This window comes from Notechis scutatus, chromosome 5 (assembly GCF_049901735.1).
Source record: "Notechis scutatus isolate UNSWTSFEM ecotype Mainland chromosome 5, rNotScu1.2, whole genome shotgun sequence".
NCBI classification, from domain to species: Eukaryota; Metazoa; Chordata; class Lepidosauria; order Squamata; family Elapidae; genus Notechis; species Notechis scutatus.
In genome coordinates this window covers 8,475,905-8,503,557 of record NC_142013.1, presented here as the reverse complement: position 1 = coordinate 8,503,557, position 27,653 = coordinate 8,475,905, and the positions used below count along the sequence as shown (strand labels likewise).

At 43.9% G+C, this 27,653-nt stretch overlaps 2 protein-coding genes across 15 annotated transcripts in view; one reads left to right on the top strand and one right to left on the bottom strand.

Moving 5' to 3' along the window:
* The window catches only part of PICALM (phosphatidylinositol binding clathrin assembly protein), an 87,772-nt gene extending 76,106 nt beyond the window's left edge, over positions 1-11,666 (top strand). For 4 of the 12 annotated variants that reach the window (XM_087966097.1, XM_087966095.1, XM_087966093.1 and 1 more), the window contains 3 exons: positions 383-487; positions 7,232-7,334; positions 8,803-8,844. In XM_087966097.1, the coding sequence (XP_087822223.1) occupies positions 383-487; positions 7,232-7,324 (198 nt within the window). In that variant the 3' untranslated portion in view covers positions 7,325-7,334; positions 8,803-8,844. Of the gene's footprint in view, positions 1-382; positions 488-7,231; positions 7,335-8,802 lie in introns of all 12 variants that reach the window. The other 8 variants (XM_087966103.1, XM_087966102.1, XM_087966098.1 and 5 more) reach the window with 3 other exon arrangements.
* A 1,601-nt stretch (positions 11,667-13,267) lies between these two features.
* CCDC83 (coiled-coil domain containing 83) overlaps positions 13,268-27,653 on the bottom strand; it is a 34,140-nt gene continuing 19,754 nt past the window's right edge. For all 3 annotated transcript variants that reach the window (XM_087966112.1, XM_026680511.2, XM_087966111.1), the window contains 4 exons: positions 23,656-23,777; positions 21,207-21,271; positions 16,549-16,727; positions 13,268-13,926 (listed from right to left, as the gene is read on the bottom strand). In XM_087966112.1, coding sequence (XP_087822238.1) covers positions 13,750-13,926; positions 16,549-16,727; positions 21,207-21,271; positions 23,656-23,777 — 543 coding nt within the window. In that variant the 3' untranslated portion in view covers positions 13,268-13,749. The remainder of the gene's footprint in view (positions 13,927-16,548; positions 16,728-21,206; positions 21,272-23,655; positions 23,778-27,653) is intronic.

Genomic DNA, 27,653 nt, shown 5'->3' with positions numbered 1-27,653 from the left:
TCCAGCCCAGCTGGAACAAAAAGCAGATTCTTGTTGGCCATTTCTAAAAGCAGGGGTCTTTAAACTTGGCCACTTTAAGACTCGTGGACTTCAACTCCCAGAATTCTCCACCCAGCATGAAGTCCACGAGTCTTAAAGTGGTCAAGTTTGGAGTCCCCTGCCTAAAAGGACAGAGAGGTCATGTAGGGAAAATCCCTCCAGCAAAAATGACACCAAAGTATTTCCAGTGACTTCTTTGTGGTAGCTCTGATGGCTAACCCATCCTGCTATTTTATAAATGTTCTACTGTCTTATTTACAGAAGATGATGGTTGAAAGCATACTCTTAATGGTTGTCATCATTCATTTCATAACATTAATTCTGTGCTATTCTGGATTTTTAGCCATCCCAAATGGGAGGAGTACCAGTAATGACACAGCCAACTTTAATATACAGCCAACCTGTCATGAGACCTCCAAATCCTTTTGGTCCTATATCAGGAGCACAGGTAGGTTTTAATTTGTACTCTGGAGCCCTGAAAGTACAAGGAAGGTCCTCTGTTGAGAATGAAATCAGTTAAAATATTTTTAATTGTTAGTGGCAAGCAGATGTATCTGGTTCAGATGTTAAGCTAGTTTCACATCCAAGACAGCTTTCATTCTGAGCCAGATGGAATTGTCCAAATTGTTCATAAGGAATTATACACCAGAGGACTTCAAAAATCTGAGGTGTGAGTTCTTCAAAGGAGGTCCTACTGAAGCGAGTTTTGAGATGACAATCAAATTAGGTAATTCATCAATGAATCCATAAATAAAAATAGTATTTTTTTTTCTGTCAGAGAAGTTGAAGCTGAGGAGGCACCAGAAGAGTTACTAAAATGACTGAATAATACATGTTTCCAGGGGGTGTATTAGAAGGAAAGTTATAAAGAAATGTGTTTTCACTATCCAGATGAAATATAAGATTTCTACTTCTGAGGCTTAAAGTATTAAGCTGGTTTTGATGCCTACAGCGTATTCTCATTGTACTGATGTCATTGCACACTTTGGTTTTTTTTTTTTAATTTATAACAAAGGAAATGTTTCATTTTTGTTCTTCCCTTACATGAGAATGTGAAAATGTTCCCCTTGGATGCATTCTGAAATCAAGACAGTACTGAAGACTGTAATGTCTCTATGTCCACAAACTTGCTTTCTTAAGCTTTCGGAAAATACGTGGAAGGTGCCGAAACCCGAGAATGATTTTATAAGATAGAGATTCCGATGCACATTGGGAGAGCTTGTGTCTATTTAGATCAGGGGTCTCCAAACTTGGCAACTTTAAGATTTGTGGACTTCAACTCCCAGAATTCCTCAGCCAGCTATGCTGGCTAAGGAATTCTGGGAGTTGAAGTCCACAAGTCTTAAAGTTGCCAGGTTTGGAGACCTCTGCCTTAAGCTATCCAAAAAGCAAGCAAACAAACAAACAAAAAGATTTGAGGCCAGCAGTATTTTCACAGATAGGACATATTTTGAAGAGTTCAACCTTGAGTTATTCCTTCCCCTCTACCCCTAAATGGCACGGCAGCAGAAGAATTTGTAACTTGTGCCCTTTCTGAATGCTTGGATTGATCTTGGCCATGTAGCTAAGAATGAGGAAATCAACTGTTGTCATTAGCAACACACCCTCCGTGTAAGCATTCTCTGGGTTTGCCCCTGAATTAAACCATTTGTGGTTTAATTCGTTGCTCTTGGCTTGGCTTTACCGATGTCAGATTTATTAGAGTTTCTCGCTGAGGGAACAAAGGCTTGTTGTGAAGGCCTATTTGCTAGCCAGGTGTCACCACTACTTGGCCTGCCTTAGCGTTTTGAAGGAATAGTTGTTCCTTTTGGGTCACCTGTTGGCGTTGGCAAGCCTTTTGTTAGTTAAGCTGCACGCACGGGCAAACTCTTTACGTTACGTGAACTAAATATGTTAACCACAGCAACTGGAGTGAATGAGCCTGGACTTTCACCGTTTGCCATGGAACTGAAAGGGACCCATTCATGGCATGTCCCTCTCTCTTCCCTCATTAAACCCCACATAGTTTTCTCATTCTGTTCTCTTCCATATCCACCTGTTTCTCTCCAGACACAAAGTACAGGTTATGGACCCAAAGATAGGTTTTTGTGTTTAAAGGGTGCTTCTAAGAGGATGTCAATGGGACCAGTTTTAGTAACTGCTGCTGTCAGAGCTTCACCCAGAGCAAAAGAGAAAATATCTCAACTAGGAAATTTATTTTAGGGAGAGTAGAGAAGAGGGAGCAGAGCAGAGCATATAAGAAATAAGACTATACTATAGGAAATACACAAGGAAGCTGTGTCAATTACTGAACTCTAAGCAATTAATTTTGGCTAATGTAAGCTTGTTTATTCATTTAACAAATTTCTAAGGCTGTTCAACTCCCTAAAGGCTCTGGATAGTATAGAACAGGGCCCCTCAAACTTGGCAGCTTTAAGACTTGTGGAATTCTGGGAGTTGAAGTCCACAAGTCTCAAAGTTGCCAAGTTTGGAGACCTCTGGTATAGAATATTAAACAGTCAAAAACATAACCAAGAGAAAAAAGCAATAATTCTCCAGGTCAGGGTTCTCAAGGGAATTTCCAGGACTTCAATTCCCAGAATTCCAAAGCCAGCAGGACCATTGATGAGAATTCTGGAGGCTGAAGTCCACATTACTGGAAATTCCCAAGGTTGCTCCAGACAGTAATAGAACCATTGCCTTTAACACTGCATGTTTACCCCAATGGGTCTGCTCCATTTCCTAGCCCAGGGCACGGGGTCAAAACCAGGTTTTCATGGCTAACTTAAACCAGGTTGAGGTACACTGACGTGCTTTTGCTTTTTTTGAGCTGTTTCCTCATCTGAGGGAAAATGCCTGGATGAAAGAAACTTCATACAAGCATTAATACTATCATCAAAGGCAAAGGAACAGATGCATTTAATTTTATTTTAACTCTCTGATGAAGTTGATATCCTGTGCTGGAACCAGAACATGGAAGGAATTAAAATCCTATGGGAAAGCTTGGATCAGAGTGATATTTTAGGCATTGGTGGGAATCTGAGTGCTTTTAATAGAATTTTGTTCTACCTTCCTACATTCAGTGTGACTGAACTATTATGTATACGTATGACTAAAATATTTACTTTTTAAAAAAAAAAGCAATTTGGCGCTGCTGTTTGGAAGACAGTTTCCATGGTAGGAAGAATTAGCTAGACTTTTAAGTATCTTGGGCTCACTTGTAGATTATATTCTAAACATAACGAGTCTATTTTTAGCAAAAAGCAAATTCTGTCGTGACAGTTGATATGGAACAGACAGCCACTTTCCCATATTGATAATATTTATTCACTTATGGTTTTGAACAGAATTTAAACATAATGGGAACTGTCTTAAAAAGGCCCCAGAACAGTAACAGGGAAGAAAAATTCCCTTCTCTTCACCTAATTTGTGCAGCCAATCTAATAACATGTTAATCTGAGAAGTACAGAGATATGTTAGTATATATAATAACATAGAATAACATGATTGGAAGGGACCTTAGGAGGTGGTCTAGTCCAACCCCAGTTGTCTCCAGTTGTATTGTGAAAGTGTCTCTCAGGAAATATCTGAGTAAGCACTAGGTAGGCGTAGGCATGTAGATGTGCCAGAACTGGAAATAAGGGTTTTAATTATAATTAAAGGTTTAGAAATTGCAGTAAATCCAGTAGGATTGCTTATCTCTTCGCCAGTATTGCTACTCTTGGGTAAAGAGTTTTGTCCTCTGTGCTGTATGTATTCCTTAACCTCCCTTTTTGTGGCCTTTGAATTCTTAATAACAAGGCTGATTCAGAACTGATGAAAACTGTGGTGTAAACCCTAAAATAAGCATATCACAGTGAGTGCAGGTCATCCTTAACTTACAACCAGTTGCTTAGTGACCATTTGAAATTAAAAATGGACCTTCCCGGGGGATGCTTACACTTACACAAACACAAACACACACACACACACACACACACACACACACAGTCACATGACCTTTGAGCATTGGGCAGCCAGCCTAGATATACGGCCATTTTGCAACATCCTGTAGTCAGTCACATGACTGCATTTTGCAACACTTTTGTCAAAAACCCAGCCTTTGCTTCCAGTTTTACGACCCTGGCTTTGGCTTAACAACTACCACCAAAAAGGGTCGTAAAATCGGATAGGACATTGTGGCGCCATGGTTATAAAATGCAGTGCTGCAGGAAAACTCTTATCCACTGCCAGCAGTTCGATCCTGACCAGCTCAAGGTGGACTCAGCCTTCCCTCCTTCCGAGGTGGGTAAAATGAGGACCCAGAGTGTTGAGGGCAAGATGCCGGCTCTGTAAACCGCTTAGAAAGAGCTGTAAAGTACTGTGAAGTGATATATAAGTCTTAAAGCGCTATTGCTAGGTCACATAGATGACCCGAGTTATACTTCTCAGGACTTACCACCATAATGGGCAGGCTCCATTACTGTCGTAACTCGAGGACTCCTCTGCTGCGTAGCTGTACCCAGCTTTTGCAGCCTTTGATTCCCAGAAGGAACCTTGAGTTGTATCTTTTGGCAATCAAAATGCTGTCCAACTCAGCTCATCTGTCTTGTGGCGAATCTTTCAGGCAGATTTGTTCCTTTGAACATGACTTGCCAAACACTGAGCCTGGAATCCATTCAAATGAGACCAGCCACTTCACTGTAATTCTGGCTCCATTTTTTTTTTAAAAAAACAAACTACTCCTTTCTTTCCAGAATTTTATGCCTGACCTCTATTTAAAAAGAAAAAAAAATTCCTTCCCAGAACGAACACACACGTAGGCCCAATACTTTAGGCTACGGTCAAAGGTGGGAAGTGATTGTAAAGGCCTTTTTGTTGATAGGCTGCTGTCTCCGCCTGTAATTTAAAGAGAATTAGTAGAGAATGTTACTAATGTTACTGCTGGGTGTGAAGAATCCTCAATATAAAATAAAAAAAAAGCAGAGGCTGGAGTAGTCAGAATAAATCATTGCAAAGAGCCTCCTTGAGGGGACAAAACCAAAATAAGCAATTAGAATTAGAATTCTTTTATTGGCCAAGTGTGATTGGACACACAAGGAATTTGTCTTGGTGCAAATGCTCTCAGTGTACATTAAAAGAAAAGATACATTCGTCAAGAGTCAAAAAACATAAAGTACAACACTTAATAATAGTCATAGGGTCCAACAAGTGGAAGGGGATGGGTGATAGGAGTGATGAGAAGATTAATAGTAATAGTAGTGCAGACTTTGTAAATAGTTGGACAGTGTTGAGAGAATTATTTGTTTAGCAGAGTGATGGCGTTCGGGGAAAAACTGTCCTTGTGTCTAGTTGTTCTGGTGTGCTTTATTGTTAACTCCGTTGCATTATTCATGTTCCATTTTTGGTGGATTTACTCCAGAGCACAATAGATAACCAATCCTTAGCCAGGCTGGTATCAGCCCTCTTATTGCTGATGCAGGTGATCCTCAACTTACTGCCACAATTGAGTCCGAACTTTCCATTGTTAAGTGAGACATTCGTTAAGTGAGTTTTCCCCCGTTTTTATGACCTAGGTTTCCACGGTTGTTAAGTGAATCGCTGCAGTTGATAAATTAGTAGCACGGTTGTGAAGTGAATCTGGCTTCCTCCCATTGACTTTGCTTGTCAGAAGGTCACCAAAGGGACAAAGCAACGGGTCATAAGCATGAACCAATTGCCAGGCATCTGAATTTTGGTCACGTGATCATGGGGATGCTACAAAGGTGGTAACTGGGATCAACGGTCATAAATCACTTTTCCCAGTGCCGTTGTAACTTTGAACGGTCACTAAATGAACTGTTGTAAGTCGAGGACTAACTGTACAAGTACATTATTTGTCTGTATAAGTAAAGGCTCAGGTCTGAATATCTGAGGCAGTTTTGAAATTGTAACACCACATTAGGCAACTGGTGAAAGACAGAAAGTGAATCTCTCATTTTTGGCCTTGTTGAGAGAATTAGCCAGACCACTAAGAGGTTGTTCTCGACTTATGACCACAATTCAGCCCACTGCTAAGCAAGACAGTTGTTAAGTGAGCTTTTTCTCCACTTTACAACATTTCTTGCCGCAATTGTTAAGTGAATCACCGCAGCTGTTGAGTTAGTAACGCAATTGTTAAGTGGCTGTCTGGCTCCCCCATGGACTTTGCTTGTCTGAAGGTGCAAATGGTGATCACGTGACCTCAAGGTACTGCAACCATCATAAATACACGCCAGTTGCCCAGCATCTGAATCTCGATCACATGACCATGGGGAAGCTTCAAGAGTCCTGAGGGTAGGACAAGAAGCAATGGGTGGAAACTAATCAAGGAGAGAAGCAACCTAGAATTAAGGAGAAATTTCCCGACAGTTAGAACAATTAATCAGTGGAACAACTTGCCTCCAGAAGTTGGGGATGCTCCAACACTGGAGGTTTTTAAGAAGAGATTGGACAACCATTTGTCTGAAGTGGTGTAGGGTTTCCTGCCTAAGCGGGGGTGGGGGGTGGGGTGGACTAGAAGACCTCCCAGGTCCCTTCCAACTCTGTTATTCTATTCTGTAATAATCACAGTTGTTAACGTGAAAACCAAGTCATAAGCCACTTTTTTTCAGTGCCATTGTAACTTTGAACAGCCACTAAACAAATGGCTGTAAGTCAAGGACCACCTGTGAAGGGCTGAGATGCCAACATTTTCTTCCAGACACATCCAAATACTGAGATCCCTGTTTCTAGGGGAATCTATGAGCCGCGGTGGCACAGTGGTTAGAGTGCAGTACTGCAGGCTACTTCTGCTCCCTGCTGGCTGCCTGCAACTTAGCAGTTCGAATGTCACCAGGCTGCAGTTTGATTCAGCCTTTCCATCCTTCCGAAGTGGATAAAATGAGGACCCAGATCGTTGGGGGCAACAGGCTGACTCTATAAACTGTTTAGAGAGGGCTGTAAAGCGCTGTGAAGCGGTATATAAGTCTAAATGCTATTGCTATCTTTATTTTTGGCATCTACCATACCATTGGAGCAGAAATGGTATTTTCCATGCCATGATTCTTCCCTCCTCCCTTTTAACCAGTCCACCTCAGCTGTAACTACCTTTTCTCCTAACTGCCTTCTCCATCATTACATTTCCCGCCTTCCTGGTTCTGTCATTGAGGCTTTCTTTTTCTCTCTCTCTCTCCCTCCCTCTCCCTCTCTCCCTCTCTGCCATCTTCTCTCCCAGCTGTCTGCTGCCTCCAGCCCATCCACTCAGAGTCCACACAGACCTTCAGGAAAGGACCCCTTTGCAGAGGTCTCCCTGCAGGATTTCTTGTAGGATCCTTTAGGTATTGCATGTTCACTTTGGGGAGGGTGGGAGGGCGTTGGCCACCTGGGAACAACCTCTTTCGTCGTCCCAGAGGGCCGCTCCCTGCCACAGTCGCATCGAAATATCGTTCATGTTGGCGAGGTCTGCGCAGAATGGCACGTTTGAATGGTTTGATTGGATGAGCAAACTTTCCCTGATGGAGCAAAAAATTTAGCATCGCCACTAAAACTCTGAAAACAATGTTATGTTGGTTGAAACTAATGAAATACGCACGTTTGTATGCTGGATGTTGAGGGACATCTGAATCAGATCAGCATCTGGTCTCTTGAGGTGCCTCTTTTGCTACGTTCCCAGGTGTGATAAGTGAGCCACGTGTCCCACAGATCTGATTCTCTCCAGTTGTGTACGTTGAGCTACACGGAGATGGTAAATGGCTGGATTCAAGTATTAATGTCATTCTTCAAGTATTAAATCTTTTTCTTGTGTTATTGGGATCCCAGAAGAACATATATTTTTTTTGTTTACCCTTCCCTCACAATTTTGGATTTGCTTTGCATTACATTTTTGGTCTAAAGTCTCTCGACCATCAACCATGGCCTTTGAAAGAAAATTACTACTTTTAAAGATCCAGTTTGTGTTGTAGTTGCCATAAAGCCATTTTACAGTTGACCTCTCTAGTGCTTTGATAAGTTGCCCCATTTTGCCTGTAATTCCATTTCTGCATCCATCAAAGTTGCCACCCGTATTTTAAATCCCATATTGGGCTGAAGCGTGGCATAAATACAGCTGTCACAGCTATGCCACATCCTCCATCTTCATTGAATGGAAACCATTTGTGTGACTTAGGGCAGTTCTCCCTAATAATTTATCCTTCATTGTAGAATGATGTTGGAGTGGTACGATGGCCTAGAGGTGAAGCTCTCGCCTCACAATCGGGGCTGTGAATTTGATCCTACGTAGAGGCAGATATTTCTCTTTCTGGGCACAGTGAGAATATATCTGCTGAACAAAACTCCGCCTTGGCAACAGGAAGGGCATCTGGCCCTTAAACACTCTGCTAGCTCCATTCAGTTTCCCAGACTCCACCGCGCAATGGGTTATCCGGTTGTTAATAGGAAATGATGATGGTTGTAGAGTGATGTTGGCTGCATCAGAGATATTTTGGAGGCTTCCTTTAGGTTTTAAGCGTAGCTAGCAAAGGGATGAGATAAGAAGAAATTAAGACAGAGTTGTGTGCTGACATTGTTAAGGTGATCTGTGACTTCCTTAGTGCGCTCTGGAACGTTGCTTTCTTGCAGATGTTTCATCATGCAACTAGGTAGCATCAGTGCAGCCCTGATGATGTTACCAAGTTGGGTAATGAAACGTCTGCCACAAGAAAGCAACCACATTCCGCGAGCAGCAAGAACCCCGCAGTTCACCCCTAAGCCATGGCTATCCCCTTCCTGTCGACAAGCTAATCTTGATTTCATCTTTTATTTTCTCAGATCCAGTTTATGTAATCATACCAGACGGAGTGGAGCGAGAGAGAGAGAAAAAAATTCCCAGAAAGACACGTGCTCAGTGACCAACCCTTTTTTTGCAGCTCAGTCCAAAACGGAAGCCTCTCCAGCTCTCCAGTAGAACAGACTCAAATCATGCAAAGCCCACAACAAAGTTGCGAGTCTCTCGGCCAGCCTGAGGAAATCTCAGCACCCTGCAAGCGTGGTATAAAGCCAAGAATTGCCACAAATTTGGTGTGGGATCTTTTTTCTATTCCCCTCCCCCTTTCCCGCGGTAACTTAACGTGTTAGTAACTCCCGCCCCCTATTTTATAACATTGATTGGTGACCTATGAAAGAAGCTACCTATTCTGCTAATCAATGTTCTCGAAAGCGCTCTTTGGAATGAAGAGCTGGACACCTTTTGTTTTTCTCCTTAACTTCAGTGGCTTTTCTCTCTAGAGGATCAAATCCTAACTCTCTGATTCTACAGCTTCCTCTCTCCGTTTCATCACCAATGTTAGTCTCCATGCTGAAAAGTTTTAACTTAAAAAGGAGAACAAAAAAAAACAAAACAAAAAACCCCCAACAACCAACCCACCGAATTATATATTCCGTTCGCGTAGACATTCCTTTATGTATTATTTGTTTGTATTTATTTATGATTATCCGTTTAAAATAACAAATATATCACAAAGCCTCCTCTACAGAGGAACGAATGCCGATGTATACTATGAGTCTCCCATTAAGGGTCCGTCTCCTTTTATTATTATTATTATTTTTTTATCCACCGGAACAATTTCTAGACAACTTTCAATCCACACTCCTGCCACGCAGAATATTGGGCACGTACCAAGGTCTGAAAAATGCCCCTTGTTGAATACACAACACACACACACACACACACACACACACACACACACCCCAGGAATTAAGAGCGATCGACAGACGAAGCTGCCAGTTCTGCTAAAGATTTGGGGAAAGGGTGGGAGTGTGTGAAACAGCCGACTGGTGGGAGCATGGTATTTTTTTTCAACCAGGCGTCCTCGGTGCTTTGAGAAAGCTTTTCCTTGCTTTGTGCTTGGCATGCCATTTATCTTACACTTGACATAACAGCCTTTTCCAAATGATTGTGAGGAATTGCTTTCACTTTCAGAGACTTTCCTTCTCTGTATAAAAGAAGAAAAAAAACAAGCAACTATGGACAGTTCTGGTGGGGGGGAGAAGACATTCTTTTCTGCGTTTGAATCATGTACCAAGAAACAGAACGAAAATCTCAGAAGGGAAGTCGTGTCTTTTTTTTGCTATGGGCAACCCATCCATGAAGTTCTCCAGGGGAAGCTCCGTCGAATCGTGTTCGGGATGGCTTCCTGGTGCCCTGGATTTCTCAGCGCATAGGAATCCTTTTTTTGTTCTTATGGTGAATTTGAAAACAGCACTGTGGATCGGTGCTATATGTAAATACATCCTATCGGTTTTAGGTGGCATTTGGGGCCTTAAAAGGAGGATAGTTCTGGGGGCATGAAAGCAATTCTGTACATGAATGAAGCATATTTGCTGCATTGTCTCTGCAGATTCTATTTTTGTTTAAAATGTTATAAAATGTATGTTAGCAAAAAAAAAAAAAGGTGGATTTTCAAATAAAACGCAGCTTCCACAAACTTGTTTGAGTTGCGGTATGAATCTCTGAGGGTGTGAGGTTTTATTTCTGTAGGGATGCAGGGCAAAAATAGCCACTTTTAATTATTGTATAAATTCAGTAAGCGAGAAGAAAAATTCTCACCAGTTGCTGCAGGTAATGTACTGTGTTTGGTTTTTGGACTGAGGTCTTCGTGAATAGTCCTAAAACTATTGCCAATACTTAACAGACAGCTATACTAGACTTCCATGTCAGAAGCACAAAAGCACTTCTGTTGTGAAAGGATCAAATGGTGAAATCATTGTTCCTCGGGTCATGCCCAGTTGGGGGCTCTTTTTGTGTGTCCCCCCCCCCTTAAGTTGCTCACTAAAGTGGTACCCATCTATCCGCGGCCTGCTTTTGAATAGCTGGGTTGTCAGGAGCTGGAGTTAGGGACAGGAGCTTGCCCTACTGCACGGCAGCAGCCAGGTCTCGAACACAAGCCTGCCGATTGTCAACCAGACCAGGTGTTCTCTTTAGAAATAGCTACTTTCTGCTTTGAACACTATTCTGTTACCTTCAAATATGATTGATTTTGCCTGATCTTTCTAAGCTTTGATTTAGTCTTGGGGGGGGGGGGGGGGCGGATTCCCACTTGCATGTAGGTGCCAGATTCAAATATGGTTTATATTGGTGGTGTGGTCTGCCAACAGCCAGCAGAGCTGGCAGCAGACTCAGATAGTGAGGTTGGGGAGGAACATGGGCCAGTCCTGGAGTCTGGGGAAGGCTCCGATGAGGGCTCTACGTTGGAGGCAGAGATGGGACCAGGACCATCTGACAGTTATCAGCTGCCTTCAGAGTCAGACATCAGTGGGGCAAAAGAACAGCTGGAGCCTGTTCCCAGTGTGCGCATGTGCAGAGCTGCCAGAAGAAGGGAACAGCTAAGGAACAAGGGTCAACTCGGGAGTAAAGCCACAAGTGGACGGTGAACGGCCCCTCCCATAGGGAATAAATAGGAGCAAAAGGGGGATGGGGTTTTGCAGGAGACAATTAGTTCAATTCATTAGGGTGAACTGTTGCTGACTTCTTGCCAAATATTGTCTGCTACAGAGTGGCGTTTGGAAGATATCGGCCTGGCAGCTCTCCAAACCTGATAAAGGTCTGTAATTGTGAAATCTCTTGAAAGACTGTTGGCCAGAATTTTACTGGAGAGGGATTCGCTTTAAACTAAATAAAATGGGTTTTATCGGAATGAGGAGTCAGTTTTGTGCTTTTGGGGGAAGCCTAGATCAGAACAATTGGATGGGAGAAACATCAAGAAACCCCAGATCTGGGAAATAACCAACTACAAATACAATTACATGGATACCTGTCTCTGGGAATGGAACTCAATAGGAGTCCCAAAGGGTGCTTTTTCCAAAAGGCACCTGGACTTTCTTGGTTTTTTTTCCTTGAAAACATTTCACTTCACATCCAAGAAGCTTCTTCAGTTTTCAAGGGGGAAAAAAAAAAGGAAAGTCCAGGTGCCTTTTGGAAAAGCACCTGTGGGACAATATGACCTGGATGATTGAGAATCTCCATAGACAAAGAAGATTTTTTGCCCAATTAATATGGTAAAATTTTTGATTGGTCTTGGAAGCTCACCGGGCTTGGATCCCATTTGCCTCAATGATGGATACAATTTTTCAATTAATATGGTAAAATTCTTGCTTGGTTTTGCCTCGATTTAATAATTGATCCCATTTAAGTTTCAGAAAAACATCTGATAATGATGGATACAATTTCCATTTGGACAACATTCTGAAGTGACAGGTTTTATTGCATCCGAAATAATCTTGACGAGGCAGTTAAATTAATAATATGATATCTGGGAGTTTGTGCCATTTGTGTTAACATTGTTATACCTATCCTGTCAATGTGCACAGTTTGTGTTGTGTAATCCGCAAACAAACTGAAGCAAGTGTTTCATTCTACCTGTCTATTTTGGTCAAATTAATGCATGCAAATTTTTATACTAGAGAAATACTAATAGTCCTCGACTTGTGACTACAATTGACCCCAACATTTCTGTTGCTAGTTGAGACAGTGACGTGAGTCTTGCCCATTTTATGATTTTTCCTGCAACAGTTCTTCAGTGAATCCCTGCAGTTGATAAGTTAGTAACCTGGTTGCAAAAGGGGATTGTATAACCCAGGGACTCTGCAGTTGTCATAACTATGAATCAGTTTGCCAAGCGGCTGAATTTTGATCATGTGACCATGGGGATGCTATGGGGAAAACGGTCATAAAGTCACATTTTCCCAGTGCTGTTGTTACTTCAAACGGTCACTAAATGGAATGGTTGCAGGTTGAAGATTACCCTGTACTTGAGAGTTGCAAATTCAGAGTCCAGTTCATTTAATGGAAAACTTACAAATGTGCTTAGTACTTAGAGCGTCGATGGTGCAGTGGTTAGAGTGCAGTACTGCAGGCTACTTCTGCTGACTGCCGGCTGACTGCAATTTGGCAGGTTGAATCCCACCAGGCTGAAGGTTGACTCAGCCTTCCATCCTTCCAAAGTGGGTAAAATGAGGACCCAGATTGTTGGGGGCAAGAGGCTGACTCTGTAAACTGCTTAGAGAGGGCTGGAAAGCACCATAAAGTGGTATATAAGTCTAAGTGCTATTGCTATTAGTACTTTTAGTGACTCTGTTGAGTGTTGTGACTATCAAATCAGGTTTGGTCTCTCCCTATTTTTTTTTTGATGGAAATTATTTTCCATCAGAAAATATTTAAAAGTATACCACTTCCTTTTTCCAGAGAATATTTATTTATGCAAGCACATATGCATATGTATGCCAAGCACAGCTAGAACTGGTTTATTTGTTTATTAAAAACTATCGAAAAGTATGAACATGGGACACAACTGCAACTAAAAAAAAAATCCAGCCCTTTTATTTCATCATCTAGAAAAAGGGCAGGATTTTCTTAATAAGAACTATAGCTTTTGGGGCAGGATGGAAAAAGCTTCCCTCTTTTTGTAGACCACCCAAAACTTCATGGGAAGTTTTCATTTACCAGACAGGAACAATTCATACACTTTGTTTCCATAACAAGCAAGTTTATATCTGATGGGAACAAATGTCAGGAACTCAACAAATACAACATGTATTTTTTTCCGGGTGCGTCCAATGCAAATAGGTTTAATTTGTAGATCAGTTGCAAAGAAAGTCTCAACAATTGACAGCCAATATTTTAAATTCTTCTTCCACTTTTTCATGGCCCCCAGTACCGAAAGGGAATCTATACGATGCTCCAAGTCTCTAAAAGGACTTTCCCTTTAGTCTTTCTCTCTTTTAAGGAAATACGGATTTGATCATACGGTAAGTGATATGCTGTGCAGATTTATTTGGGTCGTACCTCTCCTCAAATTGAGTTTTGCTGGGCATTTCTTTGATGTCTTCGTGAATTGGCATCTGCTCGCCCACGGTGCACATTAGTTTCAAATCCAAAGGACCCAGCTCCTTATATTCCTTCATTCAGAGCAAAAAAAAAAAAAAAAAGGTATTTGATGGTAAGTATGCTTGAATAACTCCAATTTCCCCTAAACCTACATGCATGTGCCCCGTGTGTGTAAATAATATGGATAATAAAGTATTTTATTTTAAAAGGCAGTGGTTGTCATTACCACGTTTTCCCGAAAATAAGACCCTGTCTTATGGTATTTTTTTGGCCACCAAAAAGGCACCAGGTCTTATTTTCAGGGGGATGTCATCCATTGACTAACCTCACTTGTGTGCGTCACCCCCGGCCTCCTTTTTGCGCTCAGAGGCCTTCAGGAACTTCTTCTGCACCCAGCAAGGTTTTCCTGAAGGCCTCTGCAGCTGATAGCAGAGCTCCAGATCGATCCGGAGCTTTGATATCAGCTACAGAGGCCTTCAGGATAGCCTTGCCAGCGTTGCCAGCTGCAGAAGAAATGGGCTGGCAAGGCAGGTGCGAGGCTGGCTACAACTGTCCAAAGATATAAGTAGTAGGGCAGCTCCACCACCACCCATCCCTAGCTTAATTTTTACCCGTGCACTCTGGAGTGGGTGGGATCTTAATCAGGGCTTATTTTGGAGGTAGGACTTATTTTGGGGGCTTATATTGGGTGCACGTGTAAAAAAAAAATCAAGCAAGGACTTACTTTCAGAGTAGGTCATATTTTTGGGGAAACAGGGTAGTAACTTACACACTGGTTAGAAGGCTGGGAAAATACAGGTAGTCCTTGACTTACAAAAACTCATTTAGTGACCAAAGTTACAACAGCACTGAAAAATGTGACTTAGGATCATTTTTTTTCACAGTTATGACTTTTGCCCCAGGATCAACTGATCAAAATTCTGATGCATGGCAGCTGGCTCATATTTATGATCATTGCTGTGTCGAAAGGTCACGTGAGATCCCCTTTTGCGACCTTCTGACAAGCCAAGTCAATGGGGAAGCCAGATACACTTAACCAGGTTACCAACTTAACAACTGCAGCGATTCCCTTAACGGTGGGGGGGGGAAGGCTGTTAAATGGGACAAAACTCACTTAACAACTATCTCAACTTGACAACCGGGTCACTGACTTTATTAACTGCAATGATTCAGTCAACAACTCTGGCAAGAAAGGTCCTAAAATGGGGCAAAATTCACTTAACAACAGAAATTTTGGCCTTTGGGTTGTGGTCATAAGTCAAGAACTATCTGCATATTGCAAGTAATTAAGGCACTCTCGGGAGGGTGCAGGATGAAGCCGAGTCAGCCTTGAATAAGCTAAGTTGCCTTCAAGCATTCTTGGAAAAATGAAAGAGGAGGTAGAAGACAGAAGCTCCTTGTAGAAGAGGCTAATCTTTTTTGCTGTTTGTTTTAATCTCTACAGTATGTAAGAAAATAAAAGTTGTAGGATTTTATGGCAATAGAAGACCACCTACCTTGACCTGGAAGGCAGGTGTGTCCCTTGCCAATATCTTAATCCTGGATCTAGTATAGTGTTTTTCGAACTTAGACACATTAAAGATGGCCAAGTTCCAACTCCCAGATTTCCCCAGTCACGCTGCATACTGGGAGTTGAAGTCCACCCATCTTAAAGTGGCCAAGATTGAAAAAAACTGTTCCTCTGACTGTGGGATGGTCAGCAGAGATGGAAGAGTTAAGATCACTGGACTTGCATCCCCAACAACATACATGGTGATGTTCTTATTAATCCTAATCACAATAACAACAGAATGTTGAAAGGGACTTTGGAGGTCTTCTAGTCCGATCACCCCATGCTCAGGCAGGAAACCCCGTACCATTTCAGAAAATGGTTGTCAAAACTCTTCTTAAAAACTTCCAGTGTTGGAACATCCACAGTGTCATGCCCCTGTCGGAGTCTGAATCCGAGGAGGAAGACAGGGAGTGGGAGTGTGGCTCTGTTGGCTATGCAGGAATCTGGGGAAGGGCAAAGTCCGGCTGGGCAGAGCAGGAGAGAGGTAGAACAAGGGAGAGGGAGTTCAGAGGAAGACCCAGACCCACCCCCTCCTCATCCTAGGGCACGCAGGGAGGAATGGAGAAGGGAGCAACGTGGGTTGCGTGGCTTACGGGGGAGGAAAGAGCCCTGATTCCCTTCATTAGCCACAGCTGGGAAAACAGTGTTTAAAAGAGATGCATGCTGATTGCGGCAGCTGCTGGGAGCAAATGTTAGTTTAACTTGTGTTGACTTTGGTTATCTATGTTCCTGGTGTTCTCCCAACCGTATTGAGTTATTGCTGTGCCATCACATCTGGAATTCTTGCTCCTGCCCTGCTGGACTAATTACCTCATGTTGCCTTGATTGGACTTATAGTTACAGTTTTTGTTGACCACGTTTTGGACTTGGTTCTCTGCAGCCCAAGGCTGTTCCTGGGAGACTTTTTCTCCAGTCAGAAGGTAACCAGGAGATTGGGCGCAAAGTTGGAGCTAATAAAGGGACTCCTACTGATTATCTGACTGTGTTGCCTTTGTGCCACACCCCTTTGGGTTATCACACACAGCTTCTGGAGGCAAGTCTATCCAAAAGGGATGGTAGACTGAACGTCCATAATTCTCAACCCATCTAGTTCTCCTTTTCCACCACCACCAAATCATGGAGGAGGAAGATTAATCTTTACCTTGAAGTCATTTGTATCTTCATACAGCAGAGGAGGTAGAAACTGATTGGGCGACATTCCCCGCAAATAAACCACTTCAAAATCCTTCCATGATGCCTTCTCCAATTCTCTTTTCTCCTCACTTGACTTGGGGTCCACAGAAATTACTAGCTCCCTTGCTGGCATCCCATCTTCCTCGGCTACAAAATAAATTATACATTACTTTTTTTGTTTCTATCCTTCAGGATTGATTGTACATTTCATTACAAGACGACCAGTAGAAGAACAGAGTTGGAAGGGACCTTGGAGGTCTTCTAGTCCAACCTCTTGCTCAAGCAGGAAACCCTGTACCATTTCAGACAAATGGATGCCCAAACTCTTCTTAAAAACCTCCAGTGTTGAAGCACCCACAACTTCTGGAGGGAAGAGATTCCACCGAAGAAGCGTTCTGTCCAGAAATTTCTCCTTAGTTTTACATAGATTCTCTCTCCATGTTTCTTGTCTGACCTCAGGTGCTCTAGAGAGTCCAACCTTTTACGGTGACTAACTTGACTAGCCCTTCCGAAAGCTCTTTGTGGCTCAGCCCCTGAGGCAGAGGAGGTCTTTTGATGAAACGTGCTTCAGCAGGTTCTGACCAGTTCTGGAGAACTGGTTGCCCTGGAAATAGCTTGAGTAGTTTGGAGAACATGGGTCAAATACCACCTTCTGAGAACTGATTGGCCAATACCACCTCTGACTGGCCCCCCCATCTATTACTCTGCCTCTCGAGTCCCAGCTGATTGGCTGGGTCTTCTTGGTTGCCCTGCACAGGAGAACGGAGCTGGAAAGCAGGTTAGTGGGGTGGGGAGGGAATGGGGATTTTGCAGTATTTTTCCCCGCCACGCCCGCCAAGCCAAGCCATGCCAAGCCACGCCCACCAAACCACGCCCACAGAACCACTGGTAAAAAAAATTGAATCCCACCACTGCCCTGAGATATTGGAAGACTGATATCATGTCACCCCAGTCCTTCTTTTCATTAAACTAGACATATCCAATTCCTGCAATCGTTCTTCATATGTTTTAGCCTCCAGTCCCTTAATCATCTTTGTTGCTCTTCTCTGCACTCTTTCTAGAGTCTCAACCCTCCTTTTTACATGGTGGGGACCAGAACTGGATGTAATATTCCAAGTGTGGTCTTACCAAGGCATTATAAAGTGATATTAACACTTCGTGTTGATCTTGATTCTATCCCTGTATTAATGCAGCCTAGGATTGCATTGGCTCTTTTGGCTGCCACCACACACTGTTAGCTCATAAATGAATTCTTTATGAATTCTTTATTGGCCAAGTGTGATTGGACACACAAGGAATTTGTCTTTGGTGCAAATGCTCTCAGTGTATATAAAAAGAAAAGATAACATTCGTCAAGAATCATAAGGTTCAACACTTAATATAGTCATAGGGTACAAAGAAGCAATCAAATCATACTAGGAAACAGTCAATATAATTAAATGATTGTCCACTAGGACAGTGGTCCCCAACCTTTGGGGGATGGGAAGGAGAAGGGCACCAGACCGCATGAGAGGTGGCCTGGTGCGCATGAATGCGCGCATGCAGCTCCACTCACACAAGAGAGAAGCCTTTGGGGTGTGGTTTTGTGCTCCTTCAGGCTTCTACACGCACATCGGCCTGCCTCTCGTGTGGCCCAATTCCAAATAGGCCATGGGCCGGGGGGAGTTGGGTACCCCTGCATTAGGACTCCAAGTTCCCGCTCACAGTTACTACTATTGATCCAGGTTCTCTGCATATGTCACAATTCTCAAAAAAAAAAAAAAAAACCTTCCTCTTCAGTTTTGAAACTGGGGGGCAAGAGGTTTGTTTGCAAGTTTAGTAACCAGGACAGGCATTTAGATATTGCAAATGTTTAGATATTGCAAGCAAGGAAAGGAGGAACAGATTTCAGTCTAGCGCACAAGTGGTTTGCCAGAATAAGTGAGAGTGCATGTAAGAAAACGCATCTCAATCCATAAATCTTTTATTACAGTTAAAACATTAAAATATGAAAATAAAGCCACTCAAAGCATAATAGCAATACTTGGATTACAGTCGGTGATGAGATAATGGAGGGGCGGCCAAAGACTGTCTAATTTTGCAGACGGTATAAAGAGACAGTATGGATAGATTCAAAGAAACTATTATACTGAGCCAATAGTAACAGCTGTACATTTAAAAGAGACCAGAATTTTCTGGCTATTTTGTCAGCTAAAGAGTCAGAAAATAAGTTTGTGAATCCTTACAGAGGGTACAATATAACAGGACATTAGCCGTGGTTTCAGTAGCCCCCTTGCCCACATCTCCCTAACTTAGGACTCCCCAAACTCCGGCTCATCAGTTCATGAAGTTTCATGAATTTCAGCAATTCCCAAACCTACATTATATCAGGGGTGGGATTCTACCTGGTCGGACCGGTTCTATAGAACCAGTTGTTATGATTCTGCGCAGTTGGGAGAACCAGGAAATCTCACCACTGGCTGGCCGCCACCCTGCCACACCCCGCCCACTCCTTACCTGGCATGCACGCCATCAAACTTGCTTGGGTTTGGTAGGTTGCTATTTTTCCTGGTTTTTTTCCCCCCCAGCCATCAGCTGTTGTGCTGTGCCGGGAGATTTAGATTAGCTAGAAAGCAGGCAATCATTGGATTACTTGCTTTCTAGCTGATCTAAAAGCAGAGCTGAACCTTCCTTAGGACTGAAGCTTCTATTTTTCAGTGCAGACTCAGGTAGCAGATGGCAGAAAGATTGATCTCTGAGTGAATCTGTGATTCTGTGAGCAACTCAATCTGTCTGCCTGCTTTTGGGTAAAAGTTGCTCTTTTTTAAATAAAAAATTCGATATTCACATACAGGGTGTGTTGTGAGTTAATTTTGTGAGCTTGCTTGCTAGCAAATTTTATGAGTTTGCTTGCAAGCAGATTTTGTGACAGACTCAGGTAGTAGATTGCAGAAAGATAGACCTCTGAGTGATTCTGTGAGCAATCTGCCTGCTTGCTTTGCCTAATTTTGGGTAAAAGTTGCTTCTTTTTTAATAAAAAAAAATTCAATATTTACATAAATATTTATAATATTTACATACAAGGAACGCCCAGCCAGTCACATGACTACCAAGCCATGCCCAATCAGCAAGCCATGACCACCCACTCACATGACCACCAAGCCACACCCACAAATTAGGCCACGCCCGCAGAACCAGTTGTTAAGAAATTTGAATCCCACCCCTGCATTATATGAAAAAAAATTAATAAACACTAACTAATAAATCAGTTAGGTCTAGAGCGGGGGTGTCAGACTCAAGGCCCATGGACCGGATCTGGCTCGCAAGGTGCTTAGATCTGGCCCACGGGACCACCCTCGGAGCTCACGAAGGCCTTGTGCAGCCCTCCAAGCTCCATTTTCACTGGCAGAGAGCTGCAGGAGGCTGTCGCAGCCTAAAATGGAGCTCAGGAGCCTGTTTTCACTGGCAGAGCCCTCAGGGCCACCACAGATCTGCCCCCCCGACATAAGTGACATCATGCTGGCCATGCCCACCCTGGCCACCAACGCCCCTGATGTCAAACACAATCCTGTTGCAGCCCTCGATGAAATCAAGTTTGACACCCCTGGTCTAAAGGTTATGGCACCTGACTAGAAATCAGGAGATTGTGAATTCTAGTTCCATCTTACGCATGAAAGCCAGTTGGATGATTTTGGGCCAATCTCCCAGCGACTGTGAGTTCTAGTCCCACTTGAGGCATGAAATTCTGCTGGGTGAATTTGGGTCGATCACCAGGAGACGGTGAGTTCTAGTCCTGTCTTAGGCATGAATGCCAGCTGGGTGACTTTCAGCCGGTCCCTCTCTCTCTGAGCCCAACTCACCTCACAAGGTTGTTATTGTGGAGAAAATAGGAGAAGAAAGGATTGGCTTTGCTTGCTGTCTTGGGTTACAATAAAGGCGGGATATAAATAAATATATAGTATACTAGCTTGATACCCATGCTTCACTATGAAACTATGTGGTCGGGCTTAATTTTGGGGGAGGAAAATTATAAAAAACAAAAAATTGTGCCTCTGCCTACCAGCATCCATCGGTATTCATCTGGCTAGTGTCCTGTCAGTGTGTGAGAGAGTTGAGGGCTGTTTGGAAAGAGCAAGAAGGACACAGCAAGGAACCTGGGCGTGGCTTAGCTCAACTGTTCTGCACTAAAGCTGCTTGGTGCTGGGAAACTAAAATGGAAGGAAACTCCTCTGCTTGTGTTTTGCGTTTGGAAGAGATTTCTTGTCAGGTGGGGAGGGGGAGTGGAACTCCTTAGCATCAGAGCGTGTTAATAACAATATAGTTCTGATGTTCTGATGGTCATTTTGAAAAATCCTTTCTTAGTGAGCACCTAGAAGCCAAGAGGAACATAAGTGGCAAATTTCAAGTTTGTAGGCTTTACGGATCTGGAGGTTTTGTGATGATGCATGAGTGGCATTTCGCTTTTATAAATATAGATAAATAAATAAATAAACATGGTAAAGAAAATATGGTTGAGGACAGGATGGCAGCTTCATTCCCCAAATTTGCCATTACCACTTCCAGTGCCTTTCTTTCATAATTCCCAGCTGCAAGACTTAGGCAGATCAATCTGATTCTGACGACAATAACTAAAAGAGGTATAACTACCTTCTTCTTGATCCAGGTTTTTCCCAGGAACCTGCAAACCAGCTCCTTGGGTAAGAAACAGCTTCCTGGAAAATGCAAAACACAGCAAATGTAGCACCCAGATTCATAATAGTAATAGTAACCCACCGGAAAAGAATGGGGAAAGCTAGTTTGTGGGGAAAGCTTCTGGCTAGAAACTGGGAAACTGAGTTCCAGTTCCACTTTAGGCATGAAACCAGTTAGATCAGCGGTCCCCAACCTTTTTTGTACCAGGGACCAGTTTCACGATTATTCATTCTTTGCGGCCCGGTACAAAATGATCCACGGACCGGTACCGGCATCAGCACACACGACCAAGGCAAGGCGAGCCGGCGACCGGCCAGCCAACCGTCCCCCACTTCTCCCGCCACCTTCAACTCCTCCTTTGTACCTTCTCGCGGTCGATGGGCTTTTGGGCTCTTTCTTAATCTCCTCCTGAGTAACGCGAGACTCCACCGCCATCGGGACGGCTCTTCGTTCAAGCCGCCCCCCCCCCTTCGACGAAACTAAGGCGCGAGGATTCCTTCAGCACCCAAACGCTGCTTTCCAACCGACGACCGGCAAGCTCACCCGGAAGCACTTTCTCAAGCGCCGTCAAAACAAGATGGCGGCACCCAAGCAAAGTAGGCCCTACTTTCATTCTTTGTGACCCGGTACAAAATGATCCACGGACCGGTACCGGTCCGGGGCCCGGTGGTTGGGGACCCCTGAGTTAGATGACCTTGGGCCAGATGCTCTCTTTCAGTCCTAGGATGCAGGCAATGGCAAACCACGTTCAAAAAAAAAATCTTGCCAAGAAAACTGCAGGGACTACTTCAAGAAACCCCCAGGAGGTTAAAAACAACAACAACCAACAACCAGGACGTAAACCTTTGACCCTTAAGTACCAAAAATTTCAACTTTGAGGAATTCTGGGTTTGAAAAACCCTGGTCTAGAGCAGGGGTCTCCAAATTTGGCAACTTTAAGGCTTGTGGGCTTCAACTCCCAGAATTCCTTTGCCAGCCATGCAGATTGGGGAATTCTGGGAGTTGAAGTCCACAGGTCTTAAAGTTGCCAAGTTGGGAGACACCTGCGGTCTTTCTTTGCTGAAGGGAAGTTTCCGACAATACAAAAGGCTCAAGAAATTCAAGGAACGCCAACCCAAAAAGCATTCACGTTTCCCTTTTTCTATTCCAGAAACTTCCAATCTCCAGAGGTTTTCAATCACCCATTTCTTTACACCCCAAAATTTGTCAGGACAACTGGGGATGATGGGAGTTACATTCAACATACCCCTCCCAAGATCCGTTTAGTTTTTTGTTTTTTTTCAAAAGTTACCTTCGGAAAAAGGGGGCAGCAGGAAACAACTAAAAATGTTGGCCTCACCTTTTTGTTATATCTACTCACTGGAGTGGGGCAAGGTTAAAAGGGGGAAAAAAAATAAAATGGTGAGGTCCGGGGTGGGATTCCACCGGTTTGGACCAGTTCTATAGAACTGGTTGTTATGATTCTGCGCAGTTTGGAGAACCGGCAAAGCGAGCCCCTGGCTGGGCCCACCCCTCTCCACCTGCCCCTCCCCTCCCCCACCCAGTCCTTATCGCATAGGCGTGACATTGCACGCATGCCCGATATCACTATGTTCACCCCCACTCAGTCACTCCTTAAGGTATTTCTTTTTTTCCCTCTCTCCTGACTGACGATCAGCGTCGCTGGGTCCCCCTTGCTGTCTTACTGCTTCACCCAGGTGGCTTCCCTGAGGCCCAGGAGGCAAAAGGGGGCATGTAAGGGGGAAACTGTGCCCCCCTGAGCTCGATTTTTTGCCTTCCTGGGCCCCAGGGAAGCCTGGGCGCAAAAACGCCTCACAGGAGGCTTCCCTGAGGCCTAGGAGGAAAAAAACCTGTGTGTGTGTGCGTGCTACAAAAAAAAAAAAAAAAGCCATGCCTACCCAGTCACATGGCCATGCCCATCTAGCGACACCCACAGAATCGGTTGTTAAAATTTTTGAATCCTACCCCTGGTTAGGTCCATTGCCAGAAAAACTTAGCCAATTATTGGGTTATGCCTGCCTGTACAAATAATGAGCATTTCGTAAACATTCTTCTTATACCTTAGAAGGGTTATGTCATGCCCCTGTTGAAGACTGACTCCGAGGGAGCGGAGGAACAGCCGGCAGGGAGTGGAAGTGTGGCTCTGGAGGTTGTGGAGGAGACTGGGGAAGGGCAGAGGCCGGCTGGGCAGAGATCCAGACCCATCCCCTCTCCATCCTAGGGCATGCAGGGAGGAGAGGACAAGGGAGAGACATGGTCGACTGGGGAGGAGAGGGCCTTGATCCTTTTCATGGGCTGCAGCTGTGACAACTGAATAAGAGGATGGACTTGCGTACGGGCCAGTGCTGGAAACAAAGCATGGAAATATCTCTAGTTTGTCGTTCCTCTCTGAGCCTTTTTTTACCTGGGTACTTTAAGAAACTGCAATCTCCGCTCAAACAGTTTATTGATGAGATAGATGTTTTCCTCCTCCATTTCATGGACAGCTTCCTCTAAAGCAGCCACTTCCTTTCGATAAGCTTCAACCTGCCATAAAAGAGGAAACCTAATTCTGAGATTCGAAGAAGTTACACGTGTAACTTAACAGAGCAGAAGCCTCATTTTTTCTCTCTCCAAAATGAGTCGCAGCGCAAGACGTTTTGTTCAAGAATGGAGTTGAAGGTTGCTTGCTGAATGTAGAAAAAGCAGGAAGAAAGCCGGAAAAACAAGGGAAGGCCACCTGAACTCTCGGCTGAATGTTCCAATACTAAACAAGGTAGAGAAACAAGGATGTGGGATGTCTCCAGGAGTGTTTAATTTTAGGACATGTAAATGAGAGTATGGCCTCATCCAAGGAATGAATATTTGTCCAAAGAAACAAAAACAGCTGAGTATAACAGCAAACATCTGTTCACCTTGTTATAGGGAAGTGAAAAATTAGATGCAGTAGGAATACATTACTTAACAACTGTATAAGCAATACAGTTATGCCAATACAGGTAACCCTCAATTTACAACAGTTCATTTAGTGACTGTTCAAAGTTACAACCGCACTGAAAAAAGTGACCTAACAGCACTGAAAAAAAGGGTGCGATTCAACCAGTGTAACAACCGGTTTGGTGAGCGCACACTTTGCGCGCACACAGAGCATTTGCTACTGACCTTGTCCAGCAATCTCTGTGTGTTAAACAGCTGATGTGCGGCGATCTGCTGTACCACGCAAATAAGCTGAGCTTGAAAACTGGAATATAAAGCACAGACTAGACCCGGGGCAGGCGGGTGGGCCCAACAGCTGATCATCGGAACGATCCGGTTTGCTCACAGCTGATCCTCGGAGTTACCGGTTCGCCTGAACTGGCCCGAACCAGAAGAATCCCACTCCTGCCTAGGACCATTTTTCACGCTTACAACCATTGCAGCATCTCCATGTTCAAAATTCACACGCTTGGCAACCGACTCATATTTATGATGGTTGCAGTGTCCCTTAGCAACGGAAATTTTGGGTTCAGTTGTGGTTGAAAGTTGAGGACTACCTGTGACAAGTCTTCCACTTTCAACCCAATCCATCTCACAGACTTCTTTTTTGGGGAGGGAGATAAGAGACCTTAGATATGTATGCTGCCTTGAATTGGCCAAAAATAAAACCAGGATAAGAATCCAGTGCACGCATGCATATGTACAGATGAGGTCAAGGCGAATGAATGTTGAACGAAAACCTTAGTTGATTAACTGGTATGAAAGAAGGAGTTGAAATGGTTTTGATCTTAAAGGTAAAGGTTCCCCTCGCACATATATACTAGTCGTTTCCGGATCTAGGGGGCGGTGCTCATCTCTGTTACAAAGCCGAAGAGCCAGTGCTGTCCAAAGATGTCTCCGTGGTCATGTGGTTGGCATGACTAAATGCCAAAGGCCCACGGAACGCTACAACCTCCCGCCAAAGTGGTCCCTATTTTTCTACTTGCATTTTTTAACATGCTTTCAAATTGCTACATTGGCAGAAGCTGGGACGAGTAACAGGAGCTCATTCTGTTACGTGGAGCTAGGGCCGAACTGTCGACCTTTCTGATTGACAAGTCTGTCTTAGCCACTGAGCCACCAGGTCCCTGTGGTTTTGATCTTAGCAGAGAATAAAAGAGCTTCAAACACCAACACAAATACTATACATGAAAGAAGAGTGGATGAGTTGGAATCAAAGGAAAGACCAAGAAAGTGGCAGTTGGATGTTCTTGAAATCCTAAACAAAAAAACAAAAAAAAATACAGAACAGGTAGTCTACAACTTATGACCACAACGGAGCCCAAAATTTCCATTGCTGAGCAAGATGGTTGTTCAGTGAATGTTGTCCCATTTTACCACCTTTCTTGCCACGGTTGTTAAATGAATCACTGCCATTGTTACATTTGTAACACAGAAATGTCATAAAGGCATGGCACTATACAGGAGAACTAACCCATCAAAACTCGAATCCACAGTTCATCTACATTTACAAGACAAAGTCTGCTCTTTTGAAGACTGCAAAGTCCACATTTTGGACAGAGAGGACGTCTGGTTTGAAAGAGGGGTCAAGGAGGCCATCTACGTCAAAATTGAACAGCCCTCTCTCCAAAGAGGGGGAGGGATACGACATCATCTATCTCCAGTCTACCACACCGTCCTTTCAACAGTTCCAAGAAGGCTCCACATCCATCAGCTGTTCCTGAGGTGACAGATAAACCTCCAAGTGGCCTCAGTGACCCTCTAAAAGATGCAAATGACCAGCTGTCTGCAAGGAGTATAAATCGTTCCCTTCCCCACCATCCGGTCAGAACTGAAGAAGCTTCTTGGATGAGAAGTGAAACGTCTTCAAAGAAAAACCAAGAAAGTCCAGTTGCCTCTTGAAAAAGCACCTTTGGGTAATCACACAGTAGTTAAGTGAATCTGGCTTCTCCATTGACTTCACTTGTCAGAAGGGTGCGAGTACATGACTCCGGGACACTACAACCATCATAAATATGGGTGTCATGCCCCTGTTGGAATCTGATTCTGAGGGAGAGGTGGAACAGCTGATAGGGAGTGGGAGTGTGGCTCTGGTGGCTGTGGAAGAAACTGGGGAAGGGCACAGTCTGGCTGGGCGTTCAGAGAAAGACCCAGGCCTACCCCCTCTGCATCCTAGGGCACAGAGGGAGGAACGGATAAGGAAGCAACGTGGGTTACGGGGGAGAAAAAGGCCCTGATTCCCTTAATTAGCTGCAGCTGGGAAAGCAGGATAAAGAGGGTGTTTGAGTACAGCTCCTTGCTGGAAGCAAAGCGTGAATTATTTTGGTTTGTCAAGTCTTATCTGGGTTCTGCCATCCTCCCAACTGTATGTGTTTCGTTATCTTTGGAAGTCTTCAATTCCTTATCCTGCCCTGTCTCGTTAATTGCTGCAGCGTGGTTTGTGTTGGCTCTTATTTCTAATTTATACGTACTTTGAATTTCTTCCCTTTAAAAACTGTTCTTGGGAGAGTTTTTTCTCCAGCCGATGATAACTGGACATTGGAGGCCAAGTTGGAAGTAGTAAACGGACTTTACCTACTTTTGTGACTTTGTTGCTTTTGTGCCACGCCCCGGGTCATCACAATGGGGATGCTGCAACATTTTTCACGTGTATGACTTTACGACTCACTCACTTTTTTCACTGCCGTTTTAACTTTTGAGCGGTCCGTAAATGAACAAGTTTATAAGTTGAAGACCCGTCGTGAGAAATGAAATTAACCAAAGACACCGTATTAAGAGGCCTACGGACTTAGGCAGAAATCAGACTGGCTTTCAAGGAGGGGAAGAAGATCCAGACAGATATAGGAGGCGGTGCTGGAGTCAGCTTGATTTCAGTTCGCTAATTGAGTTTTCTGTTTCTTTTTGTCTGCCTTCTCCTGCCTCAATTACTTTGGCTCCCCCCTCTTTTTTTTTCCTTCTGCACTCTGCATTAACGCGGCTTCCCACAGGATGGGAAGGTTACGTACAGTAAGCAGGCCTGCCAAAACTCTTTTAGCTGGAAATGTTGGGATCTCGGCCAGCCCTGCCATCAGAAAAAGGGATGTGGGTGCCTCAGGTGATGGATACTGGAGGGAAGTGGAGGCAGCAGCCCTCCCTTCTCCTGTTCTTTACTCCTAGGAGCCAAAACCACAGCACTGATTGTGTTTACGTGTTGCTGGACTGAATATTTAGCAATCCAGATGGTGCTGTTGGAAGGGGCCGCGAGGAGAGCCATCAGGCAGGGCCAGGAGCTATACAATGGTTCGAAAGGGGAAGATTCCCTTGGGTTAATTTCTTGGTAAATCCATATGCACCATAGTCCTCAATCTACGACCATGACTAAGGCCAAAATGTATGTTGCTGAGTGAGAAATCGGTCGAGTGAGTTTTGATTGACTTTTCTTGCCGCCTTTGTTAAGTGAATCACTGC